Below are 16,459 nucleotides of genomic sequence, written 5' to 3' on the forward strand. Positions count from 1 at the left end.
TAGGCCTTTCCACCAGACCCGTCGCTTTGCTTCTAGCAAGCAGTTCAGTCTGCACTGTTTGCGAGGGTCCTTACTTCTAAAAATGACCTGATAAGCCTATTTCGTGCCGCATCCTCGTCGCCAAGTCGATCTGATGTCCCTCAGCTTCAACCGGCTCTGTATCAGCATTTCTACCACGTCCTTCCACTCAGCAACGAACTTGTGGTCTAGAAGCTATCATAGGATTTATCTACGCCATCTAGCCTCGCTCGGGACCCCTTCTTGACTACAAAAATCGGCACGAGCGTAGAAAGAAGTTGGTCTACCTGCGCTCCGGATGGGGACATTTGTCGAGGCTTTTTATCTAACCGGGAAATTATGATTTGTACCTGTACAGCAACGATAGTAAGGGATGGTGTGCAGTGATTCAAGCTTAGTTGTTCAAAAAAGTGACAGAAGAGCTCCGGAGAGAAGTGGCACAGGCGCAGAGAAACCGGCTGTGCAATCAAAGAATCACATTAGGATAGTCCTCCTTTGGCGGCACCACAGGGCAAAGCACATAATTAGTTCGACCTCCTCCAACAAGGATGGTATTTGTCCCCTTCTCATGAACTTCGCCATACATCACTCTAAAATCTGGCTTGATGTAGCCTGGGATGTCAGGTTGATCCTCGGAAGGGGTAATATCGACTCGGAGCTTCCATCCCTTCCGGATCTTTGCTGCCGCCGGGTAGATTTCAACATCAATCTGGACCGCCTCACCGGGGTGTAGTGGCGCATTGTCAGCCTTTGTATGTGTGTGCCATGGCCTTTCCGGGAGCGTTTTAGCGCCATCGGTCTTGCGATGGCTTGCACGCAGGAAGCCTTTCGCCAGTGGTTCAGGCTGGCCCCTTGCGCCCAATGGGACCACCTGCCCGTCTCCATGCACGGGCCATAAAGTCACCACCACGTCCGCTTCAGGCGCAGACGAGGAGATACTCAGGGTTGCACTAAAGTGACCCGCGAATTCGACATCTTCCTCAAAAGGAGAAGAGTAAAAGCTAACCCCCGACTTGCCCGTCACCGGCGCTTTGGTGGAATAGGCAAACTCCGTGGCCGGATCTTGGCCCGGGTCCGTCGCAAGCATTCCCTCTGCTGTCAGATGCCATTTCTTGTACTGAATACCAGGTACCGGCCAGGTCTTTTCCTTCCGCCAATACCATCTTCCGTGCCCCAGTCGGACGTGGATTCCGACTGTCTCCGGCTTCGGATGTTCATTTCCCTTCAGGTGGTGGTCAAGGAATTGCATTATCTTCCCTGCAGATTCACGGCTAGGCCAGGGATAATAGTCGCGCGCAACGAGCTGGAGGTGAGTGTTTTCTGCATTGCAGGCTCTCCACGCTTCATACGCACCTCGGCCGTGGATCATGAAAATTTGAGCAGCGGCTAGGAAACAAGGTATGTCACACTGGTCCAAACTTTTATTGGTCATTTCCCAAATTGCGTCATAGAAGGGATGTTCGTTCATCAACTGCATAAGGTCCGTACTTTCCCCCCATTGAGGTGAGCATGCTTGGACCCGAGAAAACCAATCGGCCAGGTAAGTGATGGCAGGGATCCCTCCAGTATAAGCCGCTTCACGATATAAATCGAGATCCGCTGTAGCCAAAATAGTCAGTGGCCCAAATAGCCCCTTTCGTCATTCAGAAACTCACTCGCATAAGGCACGAAACACTTCAGCCCCTTGGGCTTCAAGCGCGCAACATCCCACTGGGTATTCGCACCGTAAGAGCTTCCGACCATAGCAACATTACCGTCGCTCCAGCTCTGCTCGGCGGCCCATTCGACAGCATCACGGAAATCGCTGGTAATCTGGCCTGGTATACCTCTAGTACCCGGTGTCTGGGACACGCCCCTCGGATCAACTTTCACCATTGCATACCCGCGGGGCACGTAAGTGAAAGTGTTGAAGGTCCCAATATTTTCGAAGCCTCTTTGCAATGCCCAGCTTTTGCCCCAGGGTTCTCTCGGAACTTGTATTTCGACGGTGGAGGCAGTTGAATGCCACTCATCCTCAGCCCGCTCAAAAGCGGCAATTTCATCCTGGCTCTCCAGGTTTGGGCCGGAATAGAAAACCCGACGGCCATATATGGTGCAGCTAACTAAGACAGGATATCTCTTTTCCGGTTGCAGAGGCAAGTACACATCTCCCAGTACATAGCTTCCATCCTGCGTGGGGATCTTCAAATCGCGCATTACCTTGAAGCCCGCTTCGTAACGTCGCAGATGGTTTCGAGTATGCGACACGGTCTTGGGAAAAAGGCCCAACTCATTGCAGATACCGGCGAGAGGGACATCAATGTCTGACAAGTTGCGAGAATCCAAATCGATCTGAGAAGCATACTTCTTGATAGCCTCTCGAATCTTTTGGGTAGCAGGAAATCTGGTTAGCGACTGATTGGGTAATTATAACTCCCTTGGATGACCGACCTTGCTATCAATAATAATCGGGGCTTCTAATCCTTGACCCGTGGTAAAGCTGAAGAGAAGCCTCGCTCGATTGATCAATTTGGGATCGGAATAGGACGTTTCAATGGGGACCAGGTCGTAGATGGTAAGGAAGTTCTTGCCAACAGACTGTCCGATTACCAGGTCTCCAATAGAGAACGTAACGACGGCACCATCATCATAGGAGTATGTGCAGTCCGTCGCGGTAACACCAATAGTGGAGTTACAATGATACGAGAGCCCGACAACGTCGGAAAAGATACCCTGTGCGCTCATAGTGTAAAGGAAGAATACTGGTTTGCAATATGCCCCACGAAAGTCATTCCCGCTTTGGCGATATTACTGCTATCAATATATATGTATGCGGTGGAAAATTTAGCGGCCCATTCGTCTAACAATTCAGGATGTCCCGGCAACAAGAATAATTCCGAAGGCGGGATCATCTTAAGAGGACTATCGGAGAGTTCTAATTACGTGATTCTTTTTTGCAGAAATTCGAGTCCCTTTGTCATCCCGGAAGGGCCTCTCAGCGGGCTCTCTGTGCTTCTGAACTTGTAATTCTGGAGCATCACGGCAATTGTGCCTGATCTTACTTTGCATTGTTCCTTGGCTACGCGATGGAAACTGACTTTCCAGAGCTGTGCCTTAACTTCGGATATTCGGACATTTTCACCTAAGGATGTTAGCGCCTGTCGGAGTTTCGGCTCTTTCTGATTCGCTGTTTCGCGAGGACAACTCTGACCCCTTTGTGTATATACGTAGACTGGAGGGGTTTCTAGCCCTGGTTCTCGTGATCGATTGCCACTCGGAACTTCGCAACATGGATTTCCGAATTCAACGCATCACTTAGGGCCGCTACGTAGATCTCCTGTCTTAAACCCCGGTACCATTTAATCAGGTTAACTACTCAAGTTCTAGATCCTACGATATCATAGTACACTGCGTCCTTTACATGGACATGCCTTACCCGAATCGGAGGTTCGCGGGGCAGTCGGCGTGTGCGAAAACCGTGCCAGCACGATTTAGCGGGGAGGTTTCGCTATGTCCGAGTGCTAACACCGAACACATCTAATATGTATGGCATGTACGTGCCAGAGAATGCGCTGCATCTGGTCTCGCTCTCTGAACAGCGCATCTGTGGGCTGTATAATGTCTTGCTGCAGACTAGGCGTGGAACGATCGTGACTGGTATGTCACTCCCTTTAATGTGAAGTACGTAGTCGGCTACATCGGCCAGCGGCTTTCACGCGAGGAATGTTCATATAAACTGTAAGACTAGAGCGGAAGGCGAGTGAACTTGGAAGCTACTTCTAGCAGAACGTAGATCTTAAGGACAGGGAACAACCGCACTTTACATGGAAAGCTAAGCAAGAAGTTTCATATGCTTTCGCCAGGTTCAGCAAACACTAGATTGTAAAAGAATGGCAATACGACCAGGCTCTACTTGCACAAGACAAGAGTTTCTTACTTTCTCAATTTAAAAGCTTGGAGCCAGAGTCGGGCCATTTGAGGCTCAGTGATCAACAGTACAAGGGTTTGACTCAATTAATCAGACGTAAAGATCAGTTGCTGCTAGCGTATACCGTTGGTGACGATCCCGGCAGTATTGAACCACCTAATTCAACACTTCATGGGCCACAACGAACGCGAAATACCACAGGCAAGCACAAGTCGTCTGACCTAGAAATACTTTCATGCAGGGCATACATAGAACGCCGCAGAAGAGAGACGGACTCGAATACCGATCCCGGCTCCGCATTGGATCAACTTTCCGAGGTCACCTACTCGAAAGCGGTTTAGTCTACGGGGACTATGAACCAGGTTTCATAGCCTGTGTAAGAGGCCTATTACGCAGAAGTAGCCCGTCGGGGGTTCCGGATTTACGGAAGTTGCGCGAATGTCCGAAAGTCCGCAGCAACTGGTCATATCGCTCTGACCTCGGCAAGCCCACAACGAGTTTTAGATCATCGCAATTGAAGTCTCAGACTGACTAGTCAGCTTATATTTCTAGCCCATGCAATACCTTTCGGTGAAGTAATAACCGGATTGTGGGTTTATGATGTCTATTTTCTCAGAACTTAGTCTGAGCTTTCGGAAGCTCGGTAATTTTCAAGAAACTCTTTGGTCTCGGAGTTTCCTAGTGGGCCCAACCAAATGGCAGTTCTTTAGCTAATACTGAAAAACAAAGTCGAATACTGACAACTTATAGCAGCCACAACTGACCAGAGAAGCCAGTCCACGAATTCGTAGTCGTCTGAGAAACAGGATGGCACACCAATTAGGGCCGGATAGTGACCGTCAGCTGATTCTTGTTCCCGAGGAAGGCCGCAAGGGGTGGTTGTGTGTGACTGGTGCCTTCTTCTGCCTCTTCAGTACTTTTGGTTTCCTCAACGCGTAAGTACGCGCATGACCATTGTTCTCTCCCTCTTTTGTTTCTAACCATATACAGGATTGGTGTTTTCCAAACTACCTACGAAGAAACATTACTCAGCGCTTACACATCGTCAGAGATTGCATGGATCTTTTCCGTCCAGCTTTCGCTGATGTGGGCGCCTGGTTCCCTGTTCGGCCACCTGGTCGACACATACGGACCAGCGCCAGTCTTGCTTCCATGCAGCGTACTGTGCGTCTTTTCACTGTGTATGACGAGCCTGAGCACAAGTTACTACCAGATATTCTTGGCTCAAGGGCTGGGGTTTGGGCTTGGGGCGGGCGGGATCTTCACTACCTCCTTAGTTTGCGTTGGACATTGGTTTGTAAGACGCCGGGGTCTTGCTACCGGCATCGCTATTTCGGGAAGTAGTCTTGGTAATAATTTTTCCTGGGCCTATGAAGGGCTTCTCTTGACTATGACTGACAATCTTATACAAATTAGGAGGGGTTATTTTCCCAATCTTCTTCAACATAGTCAAAAAGGATGTTGGATTTATTAATACCATCCGCTACACTGCCCTGTTTATTGGGATCTTGCTAGCGACCTCTTGTTTCCTCGTAACCAGCCGACTGCCACGGAAGAAGTGGGATTCTGGCTCGTCATGGTTTGACGTTAGTGTTTTCAAAGATAAAACATTTTCGTTATACACCCTTGGTGCTTTTTTTGTAATGTTGGTTTCCCTTCAGCTAAGTGGAAGCCACAATTGGAGGCTGACGATTTCCAAGGTGGGGCCTCTGGGCGCCGTTCGATTATCTACCTCAGATGGCTAGGGATAGGGGATTTTCTTCCTCATTATCGCTATACCTGATATCCATCATGAAGTCTGTGGCCTTCTCTCTAATCTTCCGAGCATACAGCATACGAAAATCCTATGCTAACAGGTAACCAGTGCCACATCCATGGTCGGACGTATTCTCCCAGGGTATCTTGGGGATCGAATTGGACACATGAACGTCATAGTCTGTGCAGCGTTCCTCACTGGAGTGACGATTCTATGTCTTTGGTTGCCATTCGATTTTTATAGATCTCATCCAGGGATCATTATGTTTGCTTCCATATATGGCTTCGTGAGTGGAGCATATATATCCCTTCTGATTCCGTGTGCTGCGAAGGCCGGGAAGCTGGAGCAACTGGGGCAACGGATTGGGAGCTTTCAAACAGTCCAGGGACTGTCGTAGGTCCCCCCTAAGATAATCGCCGTGTATAAGTTGCTGACATTTGGGCCAATAGCAATCTTACCGGACTACCCATCCTTGGTGCTATTTTAACCCGACAAAATGGAAACTTTCTGGGTTTAGAATTATTCGCCACTTGTTCGGTTTTTATCGGGACTTGCCTAACTCTTTTCGCCATATTCTTTAGTGTTCGGAATGGCAAAGACTAGCTTAGCCGTTTTTGTGCCGAATCAGAGGCTGGAAATACTTCTCTATTATTCAGTTTATCCGTTTCAGACCTTTTTACGTAGTAAGGTTGAATATGCAAACATGAATGCAGTGGCTAAAGTGAAATCTAGCACTATAGCCGAGGGAAGAGGAAAAAGTCGTGCTAAACTTTGTACCCCTATTACTTGGCATCTGATCTTGTTCACCTCATCTTTTCCTGGTATATGTGTACAATACCTGAATAACCGGTCAAGACACTCTACTGAATGCGTTTTTGGTAAAAGCTTGAAAATCGAAGCTATTCAAACAAAATACATAGAACACAATCCACGAGGTCACGTTCGTCTGGCGAGTGATTTACCCCCCGACTCCATATCCCGGACAGAATTGAGGTCTCAGCACCTCGACTTTGCCAATTGTCAGAGTAAAACATCGGGGCAGACCGAGGTAATTGAAAGGCAGCCTTGTTAAACCTTTAGACACTTTCTTAGGAGCAAATCACTTGCAAGCTGCCGGTCCACTGACACGAAATGGGCCACTGATCAGTTAGATTCCATCATCCAAATGAACCTTTAAGTTGGCTATATTGCTGTTCATTCCGGGCCACGCTAACTTCAAGGTATTCTAATCCTCCGGCAGGCCCTCGCTCTTAACGAGTTTCCTCAGGCATAGCAAATGATTATGTTGACGCAAGATGTCCCAATCAGTCTGGTGAACCCACAAAATATGAGAGTACCTTTCCTCCAAGTTTGAGACCATGAATGGCATCGGTGGCATACTCTTTGAGGCGTTTCGTATTAGCCTCTCGTGCGCCCTACGAAATTAATGGACTCGCTTGAGCCAGTCCATTCATCCCTGCTGTCAGGCCGGTCGGTGATTGCTTCGTAAACCCTGTCTCCACGAACATCCTGCCACCCTGCCCAACCGCGCCGGGGCATCCATTTCAACAGACCTCTGAGAGTTGAACAAGGTTGTACCCGGCCTTACTTATTCCCGCCGAAGCTGTTTGCAATAAGTGCACCATGACAAGGTCCCTCATGGTCCGTCTCACAACGTCGTTGTCCGGCTCCTCCGCGGCGCGAAGGTGTCATGCCCCCTCGAATATACTGCAAAATACGGCAAGGGCGACGGACATATGTCTTGGCTGACTCAGGTTAACGTCACCTTAGCCTAGAAGGGCGTAAAGTTCAGGCAGTAAGCGCCCGGCCATGATGCACAATTTCGATCCAGAAGTCGTTCATATCGTTAAGCAGGAAGGGTAGGTTATTCCACAGCGCGCCTTCAACTGTTCGTGCAATGTCGACCCCGTAGGCCCCTGGGGCAAATCTTGGCGGGCCCTTTCCTTGGATGCAGAGGATGCTGAGGACCAGACGATCGTGGTCAAACTATTCATCCCCTGTGTACCGGCCGAGCTGGTAGTACACATTCCACATGCACTGAAGATATCTGCCCCCCAAGGCTCCTCAGGTTCACCCCTAGCGGCGGGTTCCTGTACATCCTCTCGATTTCTGGAGGCGTTGTCTAACGCCGGCCTTTAGGCGAGGGACTGAGCAGGTTTTCACGGAGATGGCACATTTTCATATGATTGTTGTAATGATCAATGGTCCAGACGGGTGCAGTAACGAGGAAGAAAGTTAAGATAGACAAGGATCCTACGCAAAAGATTCGGCCCAAGATGATATTCATCCACGAGAGTTGTTTCTTCGTCTCATTAGACCTTTCTAAGTAGCAGAATAGTACTTAAGACCATGAGCCTCTTTGATAAGCTTTCTTTGGTTTGGAGGATAGCGTTACTGGGAATGTCTAACCCCCATTCCTCCATTTCAATAACTTTGCTATGGGATTGCTAACTAGTTCGTACGCAGTCGTCCGCTGTATGACCTATTATGCGCCAAAATGTGTATTGCATGGCAAAGTTTCTGCGCTAAAATGGCGTCAGAAGCTTTCGCTTGCCTACCTTCTGGCATCTTGAGAGACTTTCAACGTGCCATCCGATCACGCATGCCTCCGACAAGGCAGGCCGCAGGATCTAGCAATACTGTCACCGAAGGAATGTGGACAATAGTGTTCAGGGGGCGCTACCATTGACAAAAAATTGAAACCTCACCTCCGATGTGGCATGTTATCACGCCTCTCGTGGCGCAATAAGCTGGACCTACAATATTTCACTCACATGACGATTGATACCACTTGCCGATACGAGCAGATGGGCACATCCCGTTTGTGATGCGCTGTGCGCTGGCAAGTAAAGCGTAGTATTCACTCGGCCCCTGGTCCAAGCTGTGGCCGGTCTCAAGTTTCACTTCGATGAGAATGGCATCCAAGTCAAACCATCATCCTCGACGGCTACAGCGCTGGTGGACTGTTAACAGCGAGCCTGTTGGCTCACATTGTTTGCCCTTAGCCTTGACGCTGCCCATACTATCTTTGCGCTAGTCAGTTCAATGCGGCCTTTTTAGTCTCGACCTGGTTGACGATGCTAGCGGACTCAAGCGCACCTAACGCTGGACGATAATCATTAAGCTTACGAAGCTGCTTAGTCCATTGTTAAGCGAAGTATGGAGTAGCCCATACTTGGCAGAGGACGCGGTAGCCGTGTGGAAGAGACTCTTTCCTGGCGGATACGAGCATGCCCTCGGTCACAAGGTGACCACAGGCGAGGGGACACCAAAGACCCTTCTGTATTCCTGCGTGAAGTTTGGGCGGGATTGTGCTGGACGTGAGAGTATACTTGTCGACGTCGAATCGGACCTGGTTTTGGTAAAGGAACGGCCCTGTTCTTGCAGAAGTCCTTGGTGAGACGCACGCGCAGCCTGCGTGGATTTCATCTTAAGGTACCACAACAGACGTATGGTGAAGGCAGTCCTGGCCTTCCTAGAAACTTGTTAGGCAATAGGTACATATGAGGAAGAAATGGTTGGGTCCACTGTGCATCATTAAAGCATTTAGGACTATGCTGCTTGTGGTGGTATATGTTACGCTGTGGTACGAAAAGATGAAGATCAGACACGTAGTCAGTTTTGCGAAACAACGAAGCGTGGGAAGAAAGGTGGAGAGATCATGAGGGGAGATCTAAATACAGGTGGAATGTCTACAGTAGTAGGGTTCAACAACAAGCACTACACACCACACATGCCAATTTTCACAGTATAGAGATTAGTATCGTTGGACTGGTAACTTCAGATCTGCGTAAGAAGGGTCCTCTTGAGTTAGCCGCCCTTTTCGATTAGGAGATATATCAGAGAGCAGAAGTACGTCACAAAATGAAAATTATGGATCCAAGGCCTTATCCATCTGTGAGTTAATATTTACTCTGCAACCGAGTATCTAACTTAACTCGCAAGCCAGCGGGAACATATCATAAAAAGGATCCACTACGCACACATGGCTACCTTTCTGTCCAAGCCGAAGGTAGATAAAAAAGCGTGAACTGGAATGCGGCAAACCAAACCGGACCAAAAATTCGTTTGTACCGGTCGTAGTGGTTAGCTCTAATATACGAAAAGGGACCCGTAAACATGTGAGCAGCGAGTGTATCTAAATGTGGGTAGAAGCTGGCCTGACGATATTGGTGGGCCATGTGCCTTAATACATAATAATTTGTAGTGATAGTCACTAATGCTCTCTATTTAGGTCAGAGTGGTGTGGGTTACTCGTAAGTATGAATTTAGATGACCGTGAAACGATTAGTTGTAATTGGAAGTAGTAGTAGGCGGTACTCGTGAAGATATACGCTAATAATCACAAGGTGTCGGAATGCAGCAGGCAGAGCTAAATACACTATATGTCCACCAAGAATGGTCCTATATTTCGGCCCATCTGAATCACCAGCTAGGGCTTCGGGACCTATTATCCAGCTCATTGCGCACGCTTATATAGTAATAGCATCGTGATAAGATTCTGTTAGGATCTACAGTAGAACTAGGTAAGTATAACTCTGGAACGTTCTTAATTACCTAAATTAGGACTATTTCGTAAAATAGAGAAAATAGAACTACTTAATTAATATCTACAGCTACTAGACAGTATATAATATATCTATATAATATTTTACATCACATTATTAAAAAAAGTGCTTGTCGGATTTACGCGGTCGGCATAAATCCTTGGGTGTACATGAAGCGTTCGTGCACGGTCGAGTCAATCGATCTTATTATAGACCGATAAAGTCGTGCTATCTAACCGTATATCCACGATTATGGAAGAGTAACTAAGAAACAAGAGAGTAGGGTCGGCAATATTAGACAGAAAACGGTCAGGTAGGCCTCGACCTCTACTTATGAATGAAAATCGGTGTTAAACTTCAACCATGTTCGTTAAACTGATCTGGGGGGTATTTATATCTCTAGGCATGTGACAGGAGGATTATAGAAAAACTTTATACTCCGTAAAATCCGAAATAATCATGGGGGCATGATTCCCAACATTCTCCGCTAGGGGTGGTCCTGTTGATCTCTGCGGAGTTCTGAGTCAAGAGGGGGCCGGTGACTTCCAGGTTGCTCCGGGCAGGCCTGGCTTTTCCTATCTGGATTGTCGTCGATTTAGTGAGGGTACTCAGCCTCAGGCTCAATGAGTGAACGTTGTGGCTATGCAATGGTTTCCGTGGCCTGCCGGAAGCGGATGAGGCCAAGACTTTGAAACTCCGAAACACCGAGAAATAAAGTTCTTCAGGGACCCACCTTTTTCTCTTGCACTGTAATACCGATTTGGCCCGTCTGCGCTTGTTCTTAAGTCCCTATGATTTCCAACAAAGCTACATTATACAACCGAATTGCAATTCCCCTTCTCCAATCCAACTCAACACCAACTGTCAATACCAACAGTATCCGTGGCAATGGCGGGCATCGAGAAAGTAAGTGGACAATTTTGAACAACGCCTTAACTGTCAGTGACTGATATTTCGATGATCGCCAGGTAATTATCATCGGCGGCGGTCCCGCTGGCATTGCGGCAGCGTTGGTTCTACAAGAGAGGAATAATATCTCATGCCCAGTCTACGAGGTTCGCAGCGAGCCCACCACGCTGGGAGGTGCCGTAGGCATCCCGTCTAACGGCCTACGACTTCTCGAACGCATGGGACTCAGTGATGCGATGATGGCAAAAGGGTCAGAGACGTCGATGCTCAACCTGCATTCTCTCAATGGCAACGAAGTGGGCCGGATGGACATGGCGTCCTGGAGCAGGCAGCAAACTGGATTCGGCTACCTGAGGATTCGGAGGACTGACCTAATGGAAGTGTTGTTGAACACCGCCAGCGAAAGGGACATACCTATCCATTTCAACAAACGCCTCACTAAAATTGAAGAAAACAACGATAAAGTCACCGTCTTCTTCTCGGATGGCACTAGCGACACGGGGGACTTTCTCCTTGGCTGCGATGGTATTCACTCTACCGTACGCAAGCTATACGTGGACCCGGACTGCACACCGCAGTACACGGGCATTTCGAATGTCTTCTCTTTGATTTCCACGTCTCAACTCCCGCCTGCTGCTTCTTCGATGGACGCCCTCCACGCGACATTGACCTCAGATGGGATGTTTGGGATCAGCCCCGCCACAACCGCTCGTGATATGGTTTACTGGTTCTTCTCGCGTGAAATTGCTATGCCTAAATCCGGGGACACGCGCGATGGATGGGAGGAACGTGGCAAGATGGAGGTCGACAACTTGAAGTCCACCTTCATTACCCTTTTGGGGGAGTCCGATTCCCCATGGGTGAACATGCTGAGAGATGTCGTGCGCAAGACAGACGTGGTGAAATTCTACCCGATTTTCAAGATAATGCCCGGCGGGCCTTGGTCCAAGGGGCGATGCCTTGTCATTGGAGATGCAGCACACGCCATGCCCCCTCACGCTAGTCAAGGTGTATCAATGGCACTGGAAGACGTCTTCTTGTTTTCGAAGCTGCTGAACCACCACTCTCGAAGCCTGGGTGCCCCTAGTTCTCGAAGCCTGGGTGATCTCCTACAATTATACGAGTGTAAACGCAAGGCCAGAACTGAACAGATGCTCCAGACTGCAGAGCGAAACGGCGATGTTCGCAAAAGAAAACGCCAATGCGTCTCTGGGCTAACGAATTGGCTTTGTCGTGGGGACTGCGGATCTATGGGGCGATCGGACTAGATAAAATGGGAATTGGACAGAAACCCCTGGCCTACGATATCGAAGAGGAGCAATTTTGATGACAGCAAAGGTGATTTCACTACATATGCTCGCCAGCAAGGGAATGGACGATACACAACCGATTGGGCTAGGTGTGTACATGATTTAGGACTGTACCATTATTTTAAATGTATTTATATATCTGAACGGGCGCTTTTAAAACAAGGTGACAAAGCTTATGCTTTTAGGAAGTAATGCTACAAGTTGCAATACCCCACTTAATGAAGAGCAAAGAAAACCATCAATCGACGAAAGATAAATGTCCCTAAATGACCAATTCCACAGCCCGCTGTGTGTAAGCTTCAAGTCTTGGGATATGAAGGTGAGAAATTTTATATTTAGTACGGTATTTTGAGATGGCCAGGGACGGTGGAATTACGTTAGTTATTAGTTATTGCAAGGTCTAGTGCTGAGTAACCCGCCCAGATCGCCGCTTGGAAGGCCAATAATTGCCTTCCGGTGTTCTCCGCAGGGTCGCCTGAGGTTGGTCCTATCAGAATTGGAGTACGTAAAAACTCATGTGTTGACTCACTCATAAGATAATTATTCCCGCAACATGAGTTCTTCTTTTTTGCTCGATCTAGCCAGCACCAGTATCAGCCATGTACCTCCGAGCTGTCCATGCAGAGTCCTCCACCAAGGCTCTTTTCGAATTCATCACGGCCAATCCTTTGGGTATCATCACCACCGCCATCCCTTCCACCACCCACCATTTCCTCCAATCCAGCCATGTACCATGGGTGCTTGACGTTTATACCGACGACCCCGAGGCACCTGTCCAGGGCCGTCTACGAGGCCACATGGCCCGGCAAAATCCACAATCTATAGCCATGATGGAAGCATGTACAAACTCCGGCACAACAGAATTGCAACAGGATGTCATGATCCTCTTCACTAGTGCCCATCACCACTACGTTACACCCAAATTCTACACAGAAACCAAGCCTGATACGGGCAAGGTAGTACCAACCTGGAATTATGCTGCCGCGCAAGTCTACGGCAAGGCTACTATTTACTTTGACTCGTCGGTTGCGGAGACATCGGAGTATCTTTCGCAGCAGATCCATGATCTCTCGCGGATGTGCGAGACTTCTGTTATGGGATATACGGGTAAAGATGGAAAGCCGGGGCCGTGGAGTGTGTCTGATGCGCCGGAGCGGTATATTGAGATTATGAAGAAGAATACCATTGGCATTGAAGTTGCTATTGAGAGTATTGGGGGGAAATTCAAAATGAGTCAGGACAAGGGGCAGGGTGATCGGGAAGGAGTTATTCAGGGATTTAGTAACCTTGGTTCGGATGTTGGCACTCATATTGCAGAGCTGGTCAAGGAGCGAGGGGAGATGAAAGAGGCCGAGAAGAATAAGCAATTATAGATACACTACATCGCGAAACCGGCGCAAGATCTCCACTCTCTCAATCTGAAACGAATCAAGCACGAAAAACAAGTGTAGTTGAGCGATAGTACGAACTTGGATGGTTAATTTTGGTACCGTACAGAGGAAGATATGGCATCAATTAAGGATTTAACAATGGCAATCGAGACGCTTGAAGTCCATGGGCAAAAACAGAAGATGCTGCTGGAGATGAGGTTTAACTTCGAAGAGGAAAAGCTTCATGTACATATTATATGATTAGTGTATTATCAACTATGTGACAGCTACGGAGTACTTGGAGATAGGCCAATCAATGCAACGGAATCAAAAGGGGAGAAATTGAGTATATGATTGATTGATTGAAGAACATAAAATGAGGGCGCTCATGGGGGTTGAAATACCCATGAACTTACAGTGTAACGGAGGTCCACGCATGTTGAATATCCTGGTGCCTAATGACAACATAAATGACTGAGATTCGCCATATAAAAGTGTTGCACCATCTAGAAAACAATTGACGTGATGTTCATCCTTGTTTTGGTACGAGTAGCAACCCATTGGGGTTGACATGTATCATCCCCTCAAGCTCACACATCCATTGCGTGCAAGGGAAAACCTCTGCCCGGGAAGGTGTGCAGCCCGCGGGAGTCGATTGTATTCTCCCAGAGTTCCAAAGTTCACATAGTCTCGAGTATATGTATCACAGATCCAAAACATGCAATTGTACAGATAGTCTATACTTTGTTTATATAAATTCAATTTCATCTAAATGTCTGCAGTCTCAAACCTGCTCACTCTTCTCAATTTATGCCCACTCACAAAGAACAGCCAAGGAACCGGTAACAGAGCGACAGCAATGAAACCAAGGAGGCTCGAAGCCCACCCAATGCCGAGCTTGGTGTACACTATAATAAAGTAAATTAGTTTAGAACCCAAAGTAGTCATTAAGAATACCCACTTTGGATTGTAAAGAGAGGGAACGCAGCTGCAAGTCCATAACGCGCCAGACTATTTGCACTCATGGCACTGGCAACAGTTAATCCATGGTAAGTGTCAACAATATACTGCGTGGTGCTGACGAAGACACATAGGTTCCCCCATGCAAATATCATAATTGCCACAACTGGATTAGTCCAAGATATATTTGCGCGTGCTGTCCACCCCAACCAGAATAGTCCAGTCGGAAGACCGATACTCCCGATCATGGCAGGGAAGAGGCGATACTCTGGTGGAATATGGCCACCAGGAAATCCGGCAACCCGAGGTCGATAGAGAAGTACGTCGCAAATAAGTACCGTAAGGGCTCCAAGAAGACATCCGACTACTATGGAGAGAAACACAAGACCGGAGTCTTCAATCCCAAAACCATATACTCCCTGGAAAACGAGGGGAACGGCAGCAAAAAAGGAAAAGAGTGTCGCGAATTGACAAGCCACATAGAGACATATAAAAGCAACGATTGGGTCGCTTAGCAACATTTGGATTGGACGGAAGAGGGCAATTGTCATAAAGAATCGAAGCTTGAAAGCCAGGGGCGGCGATTCAGATAATGCCCGACCGAATTGACTGGCGACTCGACGCTTAATGGCCGGATGGAATGTCTCCTTAGCGAAAAGAGATATAATGATCGTTAAAATGCCGAAGAAAATCATCGTCCACTGCGTCCACCGCCAGCCTTTGCGGTTTACAATAAAGCTGCCAATGACCGGTCTTGAGATAATATCAGCAAAAGATGATTGGGAGAAAGTAAAGTCGTCCAACTCACCCGAGGCCAGGTCCGAGAAAAGGAGTCAGAATAAAAATCGTGGAAGGAAGGGCACGCTTGACGGGTTTGAAAGTTTCGTTGATGGTGCCGCCAGCAATAGCCAGAGATGGGGCAAAGCAGAACCCTGCCAAAAAACGCAGAACACAAACACCTACAAAAGTATGACTGAATCCAACTCCCAGAGTAAATAGGCACCCAAGCAGCACTGTACCCAGGTATACAGGGTACCTCCCCACCGTCTCAGATAAAGGTCCGCCGACAACGGGGCCAAGTCCCAGTGCAAACACGTAAAGCGAGAGGGGTAGTATAGCGACTGTGCTACCCACTCCAAACTCTTCCATAAATTGAATGTGAGCTGGAGATAGGATTGACACACCCACAGAGCTATGGGCCGAGTTAGCTAACTTGACGTATGTCAGAAAATCGTTCCAGGCTCTCTTACGTTGTGAAAGCGGCAGATGCCATCATCAAAACTTGTAGGACTTTTGACTGCGTGGACCAGTTGTACGGATTCTGAGAACTATACTCCCAGTCTTCGTTTGAAACTGGTGATTGTACTTTTTCGTCATCTCCAGTCCCGACACCAGGGGCCGTGGTGGACGGTGACGCATCATCCGCCTCATTCTGCTGATTTTTCGGTTGCGAGGTTTCGACTGTCGCCATTATACGGAGACGTGAGTATCAGATAGAAGCAGCTGCCTAGTGACGGTTACACGAGTTTCGAATTGAGTAATGAGCAAATCTTTCAGTCAACAGGTATTGATAGAGTGGTTTTAGTATTCCGTTTCTCGCGGTGTCGCAATTTGCACCCTGCCGAGCTGATAAATCGTAGGAAACGCATTCAACGGTGTTGAGTGGTCATTTTGTCCCCTTT

At 48.0% G+C, this 16,459-nt stretch overlaps 5 protein-coding genes across 5 annotated transcripts; 3 read left to right on the plus strand and 2 right to left on the minus strand.

Moving 5' to 3' along the window:
• Positions 1 to 484: 484 nt before the first annotated feature.
• N7473_009728 (CocE/NonD family hydrolase) lies at positions 485 to 2,742 on the minus strand (the record flags this gene model as incomplete). The annotated part of the gene is made up of 3 exons (XM_057155667.1): positions 485 to 1,617; positions 1,674 to 2,382; positions 2,449 to 2,742. 3 exons carry the CDS (start codon positions 2,740 to 2,742, stop codon positions 485 to 487), a joined length of 2,136 nt encoding a protein of 711 aa, XP_057006797.1.
• Positions 2,743 to 4,732: 1,990 nt separating this feature from the next.
• N7473_009729 (MFS general substrate transporter) lies at positions 4,733 to 5,670 on the plus strand (the record flags this gene model as incomplete). The annotated part of the gene is made up of 3 exons (XM_057155668.1): positions 4,733 to 4,860; positions 4,916 to 5,274; positions 5,342 to 5,670. 3 exons carry the CDS (start codon positions 4,733 to 4,735, stop codon positions 5,668 to 5,670), a joined length of 816 nt encoding a protein of 271 aa, XP_057006798.1.
• Positions 5,671 to 11,116: 5,446 nt separating this feature from the next.
• On the plus strand, positions 11,117 to 12,405 carry N7473_009730 (FAD-dependent oxidoreductase; the record flags this gene model as incomplete). The annotated part of the gene is made up of 2 exons (XM_057155669.1): positions 11,117 to 11,134; positions 11,197 to 12,405. 2 exons carry the CDS (start codon positions 11,117 to 11,119, stop codon positions 12,403 to 12,405), a joined length of 1,227 nt encoding a protein of 408 aa, XP_057006799.1.
• A 641-nt stretch (positions 12,406 to 13,046) lies between these two features.
• N7473_009731 (FMN-binding negative transcriptional regulator) lies at positions 13,047 to 13,820 on the plus strand (the record flags this gene model as incomplete). The annotated part of the gene is made up of 1 exon (XM_057155670.1): positions 13,047 to 13,820. One exon carries the CDS (start codon positions 13,047 to 13,049, stop codon positions 13,818 to 13,820), a length of 774 nt encoding a protein of 257 aa, XP_057006800.1.
• A 765-nt stretch (positions 13,821 to 14,585) lies between these two features.
• On the minus strand, positions 14,586 to 16,248 carry N7473_009732 (MFS transporter; the record flags this gene model as incomplete). Its single annotated transcript, XM_057155671.1, has 5 exons — positions 14,586 to 14,725; positions 14,779 to 15,530; positions 15,586 to 15,709; positions 15,797 to 15,969; positions 16,028 to 16,248. 5 exons carry the CDS (start codon positions 16,246 to 16,248, stop codon positions 14,586 to 14,588), a joined length of 1,410 nt encoding a protein of 469 aa, XP_057006801.1.
• Between the last annotated feature and the right edge of the window lie 211 nt (positions 16,249 to 16,459).

The sequence above is a fragment of the Penicillium subrubescens genome (genome assembly GCF_028828155.1).
Source record: "Penicillium subrubescens strain IBT 31985 chromosome Unknown utg000006l_segment0_segment0, whole genome shotgun sequence".
In the NCBI taxonomy this organism is placed as follows: Eukaryota; Fungi; Ascomycota; class Eurotiomycetes; order Eurotiales; family Aspergillaceae; genus Penicillium; species Penicillium subrubescens.